At 33.7% G+C, this 17461-nt stretch overlaps 1 protein-coding gene across 2 annotated transcripts in view; it reads right to left on the minus strand.

Moving 5' to 3' along the window:
• LOC123680169 (glutamate receptor-interacting protein 1) overlaps positions 1 to 15720 on the minus strand; it is a 36425-nt gene extending 20705 nt beyond the window's left edge. The window contains exons 1-3 of one of the 2 annotated variants that reach the window (XM_045617939.1): positions 15469 to 15720; positions 8434 to 8806; positions 667 to 810 (exon numbers count right to left, since the gene is read on the minus strand). In XM_045617939.1, the coding sequence (XP_045473895.1) occupies positions 667 to 810; positions 8434 to 8521 (232 nt within the window). In that variant the 5' untranslated portion in view covers positions 8522 to 8806; positions 15469 to 15720. Of the gene's footprint in view, positions 1 to 666; positions 811 to 8433; positions 8807 to 12501; positions 12925 to 15468 lie in introns of those variants that run through there. The other variant, XM_045617940.1, reaches the window with a different exon arrangement.
• Between the last annotated feature and the right edge of the window lie 1741 nt (positions 15721 to 17461).

Raw genomic sequence — 17461 nt, forward strand, 5'->3', positions numbered from 1 at the left:
AGCATGGGCCCGCAAACGCTTTGTTTTCAAGATACAGGGTGTTAAAGTTTTTTAAGTTTTTTCTAATAGCACAAGATAATCAATTTAAATTTGTCATTGATATTTCAATTTGATATGCTAATTTCGAATGCAAATCTACAGAGTAATATTTTTCTAGAACAGTGCCTGATTCAGTATTCCATGACTTTTTTTTGGTGGACCACTGGTGGTTTAGATAAATGCAAAAATAAACTTTGGTCCAGTAAAACACTTTTGGTACTTTGTAGTCTTAACATTTTACTTTTTCTCCTTAAAATTATTCAAGGAATCATTTTTCTTTGTACCTCCAATTTATGAACAGCCTATATAGGGTAGTCAGTAAATATAGTACTACATGATAGAAAAATGCCACCGATTGGGTTCTTGAACAACTAGAAGTCGTTTCACCAGGATGCCACTACTTGCCATAACGTCTGTTTTGCATAAGTACGGAACCTTATAGGAAAAAAGGCACAATAGATTTATGTCAGAGATTGATCATTGTATGAGCCAATCATAAAGATGTTTCGTTTGAAATATCTCAGTAGTGCACCATTTTTTCTTTCAAAGAAATAAGAGCAATAAATAAGGTCACTGATTAGGAAAAATTTTAACACCTTGTATAATGACATTTAGAATTCTTCTTACCTATTATAATTCCCAAGGATTCACCTGGATTCCTCTTCAGCTGAACAGTTGTTGTCAAGTGTTGTCTTTGATAATCTGAGTAGAAACCATCAGAATGTTTCCCAGAATCCTCTGAAATGCTGGTTGAGCAAACAGACTTGTAATCTGAAAGAAAATAAATTCATAGGAACAGACAATTTAGAACATTTTTATGAATATTTATGATAACATCAACATTTTGCCTCGTTAGTCTTGGTCGACTCGAACTTCATGAGCCACCTTGTATAAGATGAATCAGTGAACTATCCTAAGTCGGCAACTATGATTCAAATCTTCTGAAAAGCAATCTAAGTATGTTCTATCTGACTCATCCAGTACTAAAGAGAACTCTCCATGTTGTTAAATATGAAGATATATTTATGTCTGTTTCTATTTATATACTTTTCCATGTATATTACCGATTATTAGTTGGACGTATTCTTTTATTATTAGGTTTAATTTCCCATTTCTATTTATTATGAAATGATAATGGATCAAATAGCTCCATTTTGACATTTTGAGACAGCATAACCATTTCTTTGTTAGTTCCTTTTGGGATACACCCTCAGAGTAATAAATATAGATAGAGGGAGCATATGTCATTTTCAGTAAGCAAATTTTGTCCCCAACATGAACTATCAAATTTGACATGAAGCGTGCGGAAATGAAAACATATTAGTCATACCATATTTCACTCAATTCGCGAGTTTCTCCACAAAGAAAGCACTTCTTATGTCCCATAGTGAATCAACGTTTCATATTAACTCAAAATATATTGAAATAAGTACCTAAATAAATCAGAAATTCAGAAAACAAACTTCAAGCGCGCCAAACGACATGAAACCGATGACACTAGGAGAGCAAAAATTGCCTAACCTTGGATTTCAGCAGGTAGATACAGAAAATAATAAATTTTTTGCTCATTATAAATTCGACAATTAGGGAAAATATCGGATTGAAAATATTCAAATTTGCATATTTCATCAGGAATCACTCAAATAAATATATTTTATTCAATATAATATACATTCATAACGATATAGTAAAATTGTGGATTTGAAAATATATCACAATCCGACAACGTAATCTAATCATGTTGGGGATATGTGAAAATTGCGTATACTGCCTCTATGTTTATTACTCTATGGGATACACCAAACACCATAGAATTGAAGTCAAAATCAATCGATCAAAGTATGGTCACAAGGGAACAAAACACGATTTTTTTTTAAAATTAGCTTGAGCTAGGTCTTGTTGGATATCCCAACACCTGAACCAAAGAGACCTTGTTATTCTTGCTCAGTATTCTACGATCTTAAGTCGTGAGGCCCCTCCCAGAACATAGAATCAAAATAACCTTCAAAACAAGACGGATGGCCGTTTGAAATTATCCTTCTGGTAGAATCTAGACAGAACTGTATACCGCCATTATTTTTAGAACGTCGTAAAGGTAAGACAGGATGAGGATGAGATACTTTGCGAAAAAGCACACCTAACTTTATTTTCGTCGTGGCAAAGATGACAGATGCAGACAATTAGTTCGGGTACGATTTTAAAAATAATATTTTCTCTGTCCACAGATCTATGCTTCCGAAGCGAGAATCGCGTTTGTCAATTTCCTGAACGAACAGTTTAGCCGTTTATATTTTTAGCCCCTTCCCTTTCTTGCGTTACGATCCTGCACTTTGATATGTCTTTCCTCATTTTTCGTGGTGTGCATAATCATAGAGGATTGGATGACTAATTTTACACGTGTTTTCGAAATGATGGATATTCGTCAGGCTCACAGACGTTTCGAAAGACGATATTTGGGACTTGGAGTATGATCAGTGGTTTTGCACGGATTTCTATCGACTTGGTTTTCTATGAAGTGAAACCATGAAGGTGAATATTTTTGTGCAATTTTCGAATCCTAGCATTTTTTGTGGAATTTTCGAATCCTAGCATTTTTTGTGCGATTTTTGAATCCTAGCATATTTTTGTGCAATTGTCGAATTCTAGCATTTTTTGTGCAATTTTCGAATCCTAGCATATTTTTGTGCAATTTTCGAATCCTAGCATATTTTTGTGCAATTTTCGAATCCTAGCAAAATTTTGTGCAATTTTCGTATTTTGAGCAGGGAGTAATCCTAAAGTTTGGATTTGATAACTCTTGAACAGAATATGCTAACACTTTTCACTCAATAAGATTTGTCTATGCTGCGAAATAGGCTTCAAACTCAGCAATCACTTCTTCATTAGAGTGATATTTCTTTCCAAAGAATCTTTTGAGGCCTCCAAAAAATTAGTAATGAAAAAAAAAAAAAAATTTAATAATTTTCTCGAGGCTGCCACTTCTTCTGGTCATAAGCTACGTACTTGAAAGCTCACTATGTTTTAGATAGCAACTTGATCTCTGAAAAACGTTCCCATTTGAGGGGTCTGCGTCAAATATTTTAGGGAATATAACGGTTCTTGGATAGAGATTCAATTTTTAATGTTTTTCCCAAATTTCGAGTTCAAATTTTCTCAAAACTGTGATGTCTAGAGTAAATCAGTGAGCTGTGATAAAATTGACGATCCCTTATTAGCAGAATTTCGAACTTGACTGAAAATTTTTTGTCGAAAAATTTTTGCAGAATTTTCCATACCTAGACCTTAGAAAATGAAAAAAATTAGAAGTTCCTTCATGAGAATATCGTAATTTTCCAAATTTTGAAGAAGTTCGATAAACTGGTATAGTCATCACAAAAAAGTAGCACTAGTAGAAATACTTGTGATTCAAAAACCAATCGTTCTTTGGACTTTTAGAGAATGGGGTATCAGATTTTGTCTATCTCTAATGAAGCTCTCAAAAATTGCACAGAAAACTAGTGTTCTCATTCAAAAAAACAAAGCTTTGGGTTATAGCTTCGTAATTGAAAATCCTGCTAAAAAGACGAGCACGCCACTAGATTCTTCGTTAAAAGTGCCTGTAAAATGTTTTAATTTCAGATCTCTATCATCAGTATTAGGGAGATATGAATTTTTTTCGATATCGCCCTTCTCCAATTTTTCCTTATAATTTGAAAACAAAAGAAGGTGGCCAAAAATGAATACTAGGACCCTTTTTAGTTTCTCAGAGAACGATAATGGGTTATCAGATTTTGTCTATCTCCTCTGATTCAAAAATGGTAGTTCTAAAACATAGAAATTTCCCACCCCGTTAAAAATCATCATATTCTCTAATAATTAATTCAACGAAAACCCCAAACGTTAGATCTCTTCACCATCTGTCGTCTTACCTACATAATGAACAAGTAGTTATTCCAATTCAGTACTTATTTATGTGTGTTTATAAATGACGCTACGTATTTCATGCCTTATCCCATCGCTAGGCCAGTCATCTGATTCCACAATTAGCTGTTGATTAACTTAACAGATAAATACTAATTAATTACGAGAAAGTGAAACGACAAAGTCATATTCTATTTTCAACCAGGACGTTTTTGTTAAGTCACTGTGTTATTTCACTCCTGATGATCTTTATGACCAAATAAAGAAGTATTTATAGGGCGCCTATTATGGAGAACAGTGCACATTCCCCGAACAGAGCACTCTTCATTTCGACACAATGTGGAATTTGTCGACGCAGTTGAGATTTTGGGTGTTGATATGAAATAACAATTTAAACAAAATTTTATGTTGATCGCATAACCAGCACCACAGAAAATTCCAAAGAAGTTTCTAAAAAAAGGCCTAATATTCAAGTGAGAATCTAACCGAGATGAAAGAACCTCACAGAGTCATAAGCATAGATAGAGGGAGCATATATCATTTTCAGTGAGCAAATTTTGTCCCCAATATGAAACCAAATTTGGCAGGAAGCGCGCAGAAATGAAAATATATCAGTGATAGGATATTTCACTCAATTCGCGAGTTTCTTCACAAAGAACGCGCTTCTTATGTGCCATGGTGAATCAACGTTTCTTTTTAACTCAAAATATGTATATTGAAATAAATACCTAAATATGTATATCAAAAATTCAGAAAACAAACTTCAAGCGCGTCAAAAGACCTGAAACTACCGATGACACAAGGAAAGCCAAAATTGCCAAACCTTGGATTTCAGCAGGTAGATACAGAAAATAATAAATATTCTGCATACTATAAATTCGAGTATTAGGTAAAATACCGGATTCCAAATATTCAAATTTGCATCGGGAATCACTCAAATGAATATATTTCATTCAATATAAAAAACATTCATATTGATATATTAAAATTGTTGATTTGAAAATATCACAATCCTACAACGTAATCTAACCATGTTGAGGACATTTAAAAATTGCGTATGCTCCCTCTATCTATGTTTATTACTCAATGTGTTGATCTAATAATCAGCATCACAGAAAATTCAAGAAGAATTTCTGAAAAAAAGATCAATATTCACTTGAGAAACTGACCGAGATGAAATCGAGGATGAAATAATCTACAACAATAACATAATAATAAATTATATGTCATATCATACATGGTTTTCCAATAAAAGGTTGAATTTTGAATACCCCGCTATATGGGCATCCTGCCTTCTTTTGACATATGACAAGTAAAAACTACGCCATTACTAAAAATGGAAGGATACACGCTTCAACAACGCATTTTTTATTGTTAAATGTTAAAATTTTGCAGTAGCGCAATTCGCGAAACAAAAGCACTTTAGAATTCTCGTGAAGCACCTTCTTTAGGGATTCATCAAGCCAAGTAGCTTGACATTTTAACCAACTACTTTTCTTGATTTTAGATATTTATGGCTTGACTTGATATCAAGCTACTTGATATTACTTGAACTTGATATGCACGCGTCGCACGGTATATATTTCTGCAATCTCGTGCGCGCTTAGACTAAATAAGGGGATTCCTCGAGCGCCGAGAGGCTGAAGCTTTCGCCAGTGTGACTTTACTAGTAGTTTTCTTACATTTCTATGAAATCTATTGGTAGATTTTGGTATTTTCAGAAATATCTTTCCAAACTTGGCCAAAATGGCCAAGGAGTTTTATTAATGCCAGCATCCTCAGCTCCTGTTGAAAGACAATTTTACAGAGCTGCTCTTACAGTTACAAAAACCCGCAATAGGTTAGGCGACAAATCTATGAGTTGCCTCATGTGTCTTAGATCCTGGATGAAAAATTATTGAATCAAACAAAGCCTGGAGGTTTCCCAATATTACAAAACTTAATTTTTTTATATATTTTATTTTGTTATGATGATATAGTGATTTAATTTATGTTTCTATTTCAAAAAAGTTGATATTTTCGGTTCTTTTATACAATAAGTATAATAAATGAAAGTGTTTTTTGGCAAGGTTCCTTCTCTTTTCCTCATTTTTTTTATTGATGTGACACACCACAATAAAACTCCTAAAAATCAAGTAGCTTGATATGATTCAAGTACTTGATAAATAAATACTTTACTTGACTTGAGATTGAAAAACTACTACTTGACTTGAGCTTAATTTGAAATCGAGTCAAGCTCAAGCCAAGCGGCTTGAAAATCAAGCCAAGCCGTGAATCCCTAATCAGAATGAAACCACTTCTTGAAAAACTAATTATATTACAAAAGTTTGTCTCCAATAAACGTATGAACAATCACTCACAAAGCTCTTGACAAAAAGTCAGTGGTTTTTTCGAATTTAGATCACAAAATAAAAGATTCTAAATATTGATGGTGAAAATTTATTACTGAAGATCCTCTTTCAAAACATGAATTCAAGGGTGAATTTAAATTTTTCAACATCGTTAAAGGCGTTTTATTTTTAGAAGTTCATCGGTTTTCGTGTGTGGTCGTTCTGTTCTGCCTTGCGTCAAATGAAAGAGACTGAAGAGGTAAGAATAATGACATTGGGGGTAGTAAAATATTAAGTGTGAGATAGACGATTAATATTTGACGCTGATATATGAGAATCCTCATTTCAAAATGTACCGCCGTCCGATAAGGCTCTAGTGGTGGTAACACATGTGGTTTGTTTCTTGCAGAGGAAGAAGGTTCAACTAACTGATATTCGAAAATAGGAGCAAAAAATGTTTAAAAAGTAGGTAACAGGGTCTTTTGATCCTTGTTCATTGGGGCTAAAGTTATATGGTTTTGATCATTCACTTTTCTTGAAATTTAGCATGAATATTTCAGTGTTTTTTAACATGATAAAACTGTTGTTTCAGAAATTTGGGGTTTTTTCTTTATACAGAGTGCTCTATTACGGTAAAGCGTTGAAATACTCCAATATCGTTATGCTCCACTAAAGCTTCATTTTCAACCAAAAAAGTGTAAATGAAGAAACATATGTTTTTTCTTTTGGAACATCCTGTTTTTTATTGAATTTTCAGATTGCATGGAATGAATGAACCCAAGTTTGTTCGAATTTTCATATGCACTTTACCGTTTTGAAGATACCTACATATATCGATTTTTCATAAATTGAGGGGTCTTTGGAAAAACCCTCAGAGTAATAAACATAGATAGAGGGAGCATGTGTTATTTTCAGTAAGCAAATTTTGTTCCCGAAATGAACTGTCAGTTGAAGCGCGCGGAAATGAAAACATATCAGTGATACGATATTTCACTCAATTCGCGAGTTTCTCCACAAGAACGCACTTCTTATGTCCCATAGTGAATCAACGTTTCATATTAACTCAAAATGTATTGAAATGAATACCTAAATATATCAGATATTCAGAAAACAAACTTCAAGCGCGCCAAATGACGTGAAACAACCGATGACACTAGGAGAGCAAAAGTTGCCAAACCTTGGATTTCAGCAGGTAGATACAGAAAATAATAAATATTCTGCTTATTATAAATTCGACCATACGGGCAAATATCGGATTCCGAATATTCAAATTCGCATATTCATTCGGGAATCACTGAAATCAATATATTTCATTCAATATAATATACAGGGTGGCCATTTGAAAACGAAACAGACGAGATCACAGACGAAATAAAGTTTTTCGATAGAAAAGCTCGGACAGGTCGATTTCTGTTTCGAGGGGGACAACTTAAGATGTAGGTTACGGACGCATAGCGCTTCAACCCTTGCTGCTACAACCCCCACCCCCAATTTTTGAATAGGGAAGATGGGGTGAGTGATACCTCAATTTAAAGGTATTTTTATACTGATTTCAGCACAGTAATTGTTTTTTCATTTCATGCATTAGTTCTCGAAATATTCATGCGTTAGTTAGTTAGGAAGGAAGCCACAGTCATGGTTGTTTTGAAGCTCAAAATGTCGATTTTTCACAAAACACTACAAGTGCCATGAAAACACCACTTCATTTTCAAATACTTAGTTGAGAATATTTCGAGAACTAATGCATAAAATGAAAAAACAATTACTGTGCTGAAATCAGTATAAAAATACCTTTCAAATGAGGTATCACTCACCCCATCTTCCCTATTCAAAAATTGGGGGTGGGGGTTGTAGCAGCAAGGGTTGAAGCGCTATGCGTCCGTAACCTACATCTTAAGTTGTCCCCCTCGAAACAGAAATCGACCTGTCCGAGCATTTCTATCGAAAAACTTTATTTCGTCTGTAATCTCGTCTGTTTCGTTTTCAAATGGCCACCCTGTATATAGAATACCATATCAAGCTTCTTGCAAAATTTTGAGTTGATGCCATCATCAGAATAACAAAAAATTCTAGAAGAATAGTGCTGAAGTGAATTCAGGAGCTTTTGAGCGCTCAAAGCGAGTGAATCCCTCATTTTCCAGTCTTGTCTCAGTTTGTTACTCACCGTACATCTCCATTTGAGACTGGTTCCTTATCCCAGGTTGATTCGTGTAAACGTGACTATTTCTAGCTAGCACCTTCCAAAGCTTCATCCTGAACCCACCTCTAAAGGCAGTAAGAGTAATGAGGATTTAGATCTAGCTATTTGAGATCAACCCAGCCCTTGTCTATTTCAGTCTACACTTCATTTGATGTCATTGTTACGCCGTTAGCTGCACTTTTAACTGCCTTTATTGTTTCCTATTTTTTCTGGTAATGCCAGATGTTTAAGGGATCATCAACTTCTTTTGTAAGACCTCACTTGTTTGTAGAAGGGTTAACAGCTTGTTTTTTCGAATCTTTATGAAGATAGGAGGGCCCATTACGACTTCTTTGATCTGAAAGAAAAGAAGTACGATAAAAACAATATTTTCTTTGTTGGAAATGAAAAAAATAACAAAAAAATAATAACAACAATAACACCGAATTCCTGAGAAAAATTCAGATGTTACCCAATGAAATTCAATTATTGAATATTGTGTCAGCTCTTTCTAATTACTAGTTGATCATGATTAAAGCAACTTTTATATCTTTTCTTTGTTTTTACTACCAAAAATATGATATGGAGATTTTAAATATTACATTGTGCAACTCCGAGTTTTCGAACATATTGCAAAGTCATCATCAGACACTGAAGATTCTACAAATGGTACTATATCACCGAAGACGAGAAAGAAGTGAAAAAAATAAATATTATATCGGGTGTCCCAAGGTGAGTGGCCTATTAGATTATTATGGAACCTATTGATGGTAAAGATTTCAAATTTTGTGGATAGATATTTGGCCATGTAAGGTACATTTTTAAAATAATTTCACATTTCCAGTGTTGCCGGATGTACGACAATTTGGCAACAACTTTATTATTTTGAATGGGACATCAGGTATTTCTATTTTTTTTATGATACTCCATCAAATATTAAATCTATTCACTCTTACTTGTCCATCCCTATCTCAACGGTTTTTGAGTTATTAATTATTTTTCGAAATTTTGGATTAAATTGGCGTATTACGAAAATGACTCTAGTTCGTTCAATATTTGAGATTTAAGTCAGAAATTTTGCAAGTCGTTAGATATTGATCTGATCTGTGTCACTGCTCTTGAATTATGGTTGTCAATAATACAGGACGGACCAAAAAAAATCATCATTTGCCAAGTTACAAAATTGTAAAAAAGTCTATTTTTTCAAATTAGACACCTAGTATATTTTTCAATTTTTGGAATCAGTAAAACACACTCTACAATTTTTCTATTTACGTCCCTATACCTATCTCAACTGGATTCCGAGTTATATGCGTTATATGTGTATATCTTTCTTGAGCCATTATTTATAGAAAAACCTCGGAACAAAACACCTGTTAGGCAATTATTGTTTATTTTGACATTTATGGATTGAACTGATTCATTGATATATCGATCTATGAACCACATAGAGAACATAACAATACAAAAGATATTAACACTTATTGAATCAATGTGAAATCTAATAAACGCATATAACTCGGAATCCAGTTGAGATAGGTATAGGGACGTGAATAGAAAAATTGTAGAGTGTGTTGTATTGATTCCAAAAATTGAAAAATATACTAGGTGTCTAATTTGAAAAAATAGACTTTTTTACAATTTTGTAACTTGGCAAATGATGATTTTTTTGGTCCGTCCTGTATTATTGACAACCATAATTCAAGAGCAGTGACACAGATCAGATCAATATCTAACGACATGCAAAATTTCTGACTTAAATCTCAAATATTGAGCGAACTAGAGTCATTTTCGTAATACGCCAATTTGATCCAAAATTTCGAAAAATAATTTATAACTCAAAAACCGTTAAAGATAGGGATGGAAAAGTAATAGTGAATAGATTTAATATTTTATGGAGTATCATAAAAAAAATAGAAATACCGGATGTCCTATTCAAAATAACAAAGTTGTTGCAAAATTGTCGTACATCCGGCAACACTGGAAATGTGAAATTATTTTAAAAATGTACCTTACATGGCCAAATATCTATCCACAAAATTTGAAATTTTCACCATCAATAGTTTCCATAATAATCTAATAGGCCACTCACCTTGGGACACCCGATATAGCTTATAGTCTTTTCAAATTAAACTTGAATGCTAATTGCTAAATCATGTTGTCAAACTTTTGAGAGAATTATTTCCGTCATTTAAAACAAATTCCAATTTACCTCATCCTTTTTTACCTTTAAAAAAAATTGAAATTCATCTCCAATTAAAAAAACGCCTACTTACTTCCAAAATCTTATACTCATTGGAATGTAAAAAAAAGCAGTTAATTATGAAATATCTCAACGCCACAAAATATCATAACAAAATTGTGAACTTGATCTATTCAAGGACTACAATTTTTTACGGAGACGTCAGTCAGACTAATCATCAGATAAATATAGAAAAAACTTATTGGTGTCTGGTTCACCCTCTTCTTTGGGTTAATGAGGATGTTTAGTTTCTTATGATATATGACATAAGGGTTGATGATTATGGTGATATTTGAGATTCAGACGATATAAAATTGTTTATTTAATTTTTTTGAAATGAATTTGAGGACGTTTATGATTTCGGTCGTTAGTTTTTTTTTTGATTAGTTTGAACAGGGAGTTTTTTCATTTCTTTCCCATCAACGTTTAAGGAATCATCTGTGGACTTGAATTACCATTGGAATGTTCACACTTCATGAATTGAGTTTTTGTTACACAAAACCACAAAATATGAAAATACAGTGGTTTTCGTGAAAAAAAGTAGTTTATTTTTTTTCTTATACAAAAATGTGAATTCTTAAGTTTTTCAAATTAATTTTCATTCAATTTTTTCTCACAACATAGAAAGTTAAAAGGCGTTTAAAAATTCCATTTGGACAATTTTTTTCGAGATATTAGGCCAATTGAAAAGTCCCCGGTCTGATGTACATGTGGCGGTGCTAGTATCAAATCCATATGATTTTTAGTTAAAACCAAACTTCAAACGATACGTGTCAAAATTTGACAGCAGTCCGACCATTAATTTGTGAGATATTGCGTTGCGAGTGTAGCTACTTTTGTAATTTGAAAAAAGATAAAAAAAAAGAATTTCGTGTGCTGATAAAATATAGCTTTTTGAAGAGAAAAAATACAGTTGAAGCAAAATCTTGGCTTGATGAAGAGTTTCCGAGGTCTGCACCAGGAAAATCAACCATTATTGATTGGTATGCTAAGTTTAAACGTGGTGAAATGAGCACCGAAGACGGCGAAAGCAGTGGACTCCCAAAAGAGGCTGTCACCGACGAAAAAATCAAAAAACTTCACAAAATAATTTTGAATGACCGTAAAGTGAAGTTGATCGAGATAGCAGACATTTGAAAGTGTACATCATATCATTCACGAATATTTGTACATGAGAAAGCTGTGTGCAAGAGGGAGATCTTACAAGAGGACACATGAATAAAAAAAAATTGTACATCTTATAGTGTCCTTTCAATATATACGAATCATTTAGAATTGAAAGAATTTCAATAATACATTCGAAATTTTCTACTTGGAAAAAAGCACAAAACTAACGCTCTTAGAATCTTTTATAAATAGGTATAATTCCCGAAATATTTGTTTGAACGAACAAACAGACATAAACTCATCCCAATTATTGAATATCCTCAGACAGTTTGGAAATCCCAGGCTGTAAATGTCCAATACACCTATAAAGTTTATTATGTCCTTTTTAATTTTAATTTTTCTTGTCACCTTTACAAGTTGGTTTACAATGTCTGTTTGTATCAGTGGAAATGTAACCTGAAGGAGCGACATTGTTGGCAAAACAATTGTCGTAGGCATTAAAATATTTGTGGAAATTACTCTGTTTTATTTTACTTATAATTCATAATGAATTTCCATCAAGTAAGGATCGAATTGTTTTTTTGTTTATTTTAAAACTGCAATTTTGCTCAAGATGAAAATTTGCATTTGGATGGGTATTTTTTCAATTATTGTTAAGAGAACCAAAATTATATTATTGAATAGACATTTCTTCAAATATTCACCTTTTTGACGTCCAGATTTCCTGCTGAAACACAGAAATTTCAACCATACGGATTACGATACCATAAAACATCAAATTGACGTATCAGTCACAATTAGAACTCGTACAAGCCAATAAACATGACCCACAACGACTTAACAAAGTTGCTTTTAATTACTTTTGTGACAGAAGGAGTGCCACTGTGATTAATATGTTAAGATAGCACCAATTCGTCTATTTATGATTCTGCATGCTGGATTTTTCAACATTATCGTTTGTTCAAGAAGAGACCAGACACTATATTTATGTTATCTTGAACAGCCTTGGCGAAACAGATCTTCCATTGTTTCTGGATGTCTTTTGATGTCTGCTGTTTGGTCTGTTAGAATGTTAACTGAGTTGGTTTATGTTTTGGACAGTAGTTAAATGGAATGTGTTGCTAAAGAGATTATCGTCTATGATTTGGGGCCTTCTGTGTTCGTTTGATGAATCACGGAAGATTTTAGACTTGGTTTATATTTGCACGAAGTTGGAAATTTTGTATGAAGGCAGTTGAAAGGAACTAGAGGTTTGATTTTTACTGATAGGATTTTTTGGTAATTTACGCTTTTCTTGGATGATAATATAGCTTTCTTTATGCTTTTAGTACGCTTTGTGGAAGTGTAGCTTTCTACTTAACGATGGTAGCATGAACTGACAGAATCGCTTGAACTCTGTGTAATAAGAAACAAAATTTGTTGCAACTTCATAGTAACATAGGAATTACGACCATCCCTTCAACTTTTCAAATTATCAATTACTATTGCTTTTTGATATAACACAATTGAATTCAGAACACGGTACAATACGATATAACATTTAATTTTTTTTATAGTGAATTATTTGTCTCGCTAGTTTCATAGTTGAAAATTTGGAAAATTTTATTCAAATATTTATGTATAAGCGAAGGCTTTACTTGAACAAGAGTAATATCACGTATTTTTCGAATTCATTAGACAATGATATAATCAAATCTGTCCCATCTGTCACGAATATTAATACATGAGAAAAATTTGGGAAAAATGGGTGTCACGCGAGCTCACAATCGATCAAAAGCAACAACGTGTTAATGATTCTGAGCAGTGTTTTAAGCTGTTTGAGTGCAATTAACCTGAATTTCTGCTTCGATATGTGACAATGGATGAAACATGGCTCCATCATTTCACTCCGGAGTCCAATCGACAGTCATCTGAGAGCACACGATGAACCCCTACCAAAGCGAGGAAAAACACAAGAAAGCTGGCAAGGTAATGACATCAGTTCTCTTGGATGCGCAAGGTATAATGTTCATTGATTACCTCCAAAAGGGCCAGACTATCAACAGGGATTATTATATGGCGTTATTAAATCGTTTGAAGGATGAAATCGTAAAAAAACGCCCCCATTTGAAGAAAAAAAAGGTGCAGTCTCAGAGGAAAGAAAACATAGAGGTGCCCTTTTCTTTCCTCTGAGGGTGCTGTTCCATCAAGACAATGCGCCGTGTCACAAATCAATGAAAACACTGGCAAAATTGCATGATTTCGGCTTCAAATTGCTTCTGCATCCACCGTATTCGCCAGATCTGGCCCCCAGCGACTTTTTCCAGTTCTCTGGCCTCGAAAGAATGCTCGCTGAAAAGAAATTTAGCGCCGATGAAGAAGTAATCGCCGAAACTGAGGCCTATTTTGAAGCGAAAGACAAATAGTTGTACAAAAATGGTATCGAAAAGTTGGAAGATCGCTATAATCGCTGTATCGCCCTCGAAGGCAACTAAGTTGAATAATAAAATCGAATTCTGCCAATAAAATATGTTTTACTGTGGTAGACCGGGCACTTTTCAATTGGCCTGTTACTCTCAAAAAATAAAACCTATAAACTTGAAATTTTCAGGATAGGTTCATAACCCAAAAAGCGCAGTTGAATTCGTTAATATGCAAAATTTGGCTAGGAGTTCCGTAAATATGTTAAATAACAGTTTCAAAATGCGTGCAAATTTTTTTTGCTGATCTCGTCAGAACTACCGAAAATTGAAGCAGAATATTCAGAAAAAAACGGTTATTTCTAATTTGAAGATATAAAGGAAAATGAAAGATTCCTTGGATAATTTTGGGGAAAAAAATCCTATGAATATGGGCCCGTATATGCTTTTTTTTCAAGATACTGGGTGTTTCTTTTAGTCCTATTTTTTTTTTGGATGATGATTTTATCGAATCTTTATTGATTTCCGCTACAGATTAGATTAATAATTACCAAGATATATAATTAATTTATTTATCACAGCTTACTAACTGAATCATTATAATAATTCGGATTTTTCTGAGGATTACCTACTAGAGAATTGTCCGAAATTTTTCCTCGAAATCTGTAGCAGATACGACAAAACTACAAGAAACCAAAATGTGTAGTGCTGGACCAAAGTTCCTTCTTACATTTTACAAAACTACTAGGGGTCAAACAAGAAAAAGTTCTGGAGGAAAAAAGCGGGCACTATTACAGAAAAAATATCTTTCTGTTGATTTGCATTCAAAATTAGCATATCACATGATGAACTTTTTAATTTGGAAAATCTATGTCAAATTTAAGTTAACTATATTGTGAAGGGGAGGTCTAAAAGAAAAACTCTTGACGAAAATCAATCTTTCACACCTTATACCTCGAAAACAAAGCGTTTGTCCATGTTTATAGGCCTTTTTTCTTGAAATGATCCAAAGAATCTGTCATTTTCATGCGATTTTCTGATCCTAATCATAATCAACAACAAGAAAATTCCAGAAGAATATTCCATATATTTTGAAATTTTGAACAAACAATGAAAAACATTGAAACAACTTCAAATAAGATGCGTATTTTCTTACCAAAAAAAAACACCATAACACGATTAACACCTAATGCAAAAGTCAATAATAAATCAGGCATGCACATTACCCTCAAATAAACCCAAAATGTTTATTTAAACAAAAACCTCGAGTACCTTGAACTGAAGACAACCAAAAACACAAAGACAAATTAACACTCAGTCCGTTTACAACACGTCAGTTCACAACATAAACAAGAAAACACGAATAATATGAGTCACATCAAAATACATCGGGGCAACACACGGCAGCCTCTGAAACTATCCAAGTCAAGAGTTAATAAAGCCCTGAGGATGCAAGAGACAACCCAACATTGAACAGTTCCCCACACTCTTGATCCTTGATGAACATCGTGGATGACACGTTCAGTTTAGATAAGGAATGCCTTCTCTTTCATTTGGGGTTCGGAGCGTTAACTCCATCTCCTTCTTTCGCTAAAAAGTCAGTGGCTAAAATTAAACCATCTCATTCATCTAGCCTCAGAGACTATTTTTCGTGGCTTCGTCATCAGGACTGCGATTCAAAGTCTTTATTCTTTTTGGTATGAGGAAAATTTTTCGCAGATTTGGTTTTAGTTAGTTTGAAATCTGGAAATAAGTATTTTGAATTTTGTTATTTTCTGCTTCTTCTTGTTCCGCTTGTTGTAGGCTTCCAGCCAGTTTTTTCCAATTTCATCATCGTTTTTTTCTTTATTAGATGCAATGTCTCAATTTACCGAGAAAAAATCAGTTATGATTGTGATGACAATGAACCTGATAAAGAATATTCCAATAGGAATTTAAAATGGTTATATTGGCAACACTGTGTATTATTTATTGACATTTCTTCTGTCATTTCTTTTCAGTAGGTTGTGCCATTCAAACACGGGAAGATACACGCTTCAACAACATTTATAAATTGTTAAATTGTTTTATAAAATCAATGTTAAATTCATTTGTGAATACTATGGACCAGTTGCACCATTTGCCTAAACATTGATTAAAATTTAAACACTGATTAATTTCTGATTTCTCTTGAGAAATCATAGAGTAATCAATGTTTAAATTTTTAATCAATATTTAGGCTAATGGTGCAACTGGCCCTAAGAGAAGTTTAAGAATAACAGGTCAATTCGAAAGTTTCCGGTCTACCATAGTAAAATACATTTTTTTGGCAAAATTCAATTTTATTATTCAACATAATTGCCTTCGAGGGCGATACAGCGATTATAGGGATCTTCCAACTTTTCTTTATTGATATCATTTTTGTATTACGATTTGTCTTTCGCTTCAAAATAGGCCTCAGTTTCGGCGATTACTTCTTCATTTCTTTCCAGCCAGCATTCTTGGTCTGAGAACAGAAAAAAGTCGCTGGGAGCCAGGTTTGGCGAATACGGTGGATACAGAAGCAATTCGAAGCCCAATTCATGCAATTTTGCCATTGTTTTCATTGATTTGTGACACGGCGCATTGTCGAAAACAGCACCTTTTTTTCTTCAAATGGAGTCGTTTTTTAACGATTTCATTCTTCGAAAGATCCAATAACGCTATGTAATAATCGCTGTTGATGATCTGGCCCTTTTGGAGGTAATCAATAAATATTATACCTTGCGCATCTCATAATACTGATGCCATAACCTTGCCAGCTGACTGTTGTGTTTTTCCCCGCTTTGGATTCGGTTCATCGTGTGTAGTCCACTCAGCTGACTGTCCTGAGTGAATTTTGGAGCCATGTTTCATCCATTGTCACATATCGACGCAAACATTCAGGTTTATTGCACTTAAACAGCTTCAAACACTGCTCAGAATCATTAACACGTTGTTGCTTTTGATCGATTGTGAGGTCGCGCGGCACCCATTTTGCACACAGCTTTCTTTTGTACAAATATTCGTGAATGATATGATGTACACGTTCAGATGATATCTTCACAATGTCTGCTATCTCGATCATCTTCACTTTACGGTCATTCAAAATTGTTTTGTGAACTTTTTTGATTTTTTCGTCAGTAACTGCCTCTTTTGGGTGTCCACTTCGTTCGCCGTCTTCGGTGCTCATTTCACCACGTTCAAACTTAGCATACCAATCAATGATGGTTGATTTTCCTGGTGCAGACCCCGAAACTCTTTATCA

The sequence above is a fragment of the Harmonia axyridis genome, chromosome 5 (assembly GCF_914767665.1).
Source record: "Harmonia axyridis chromosome 5, icHarAxyr1.1, whole genome shotgun sequence".
NCBI classification, from domain to species: Eukaryota; Metazoa; Arthropoda; class Insecta; order Coleoptera; family Coccinellidae; genus Harmonia; species Harmonia axyridis.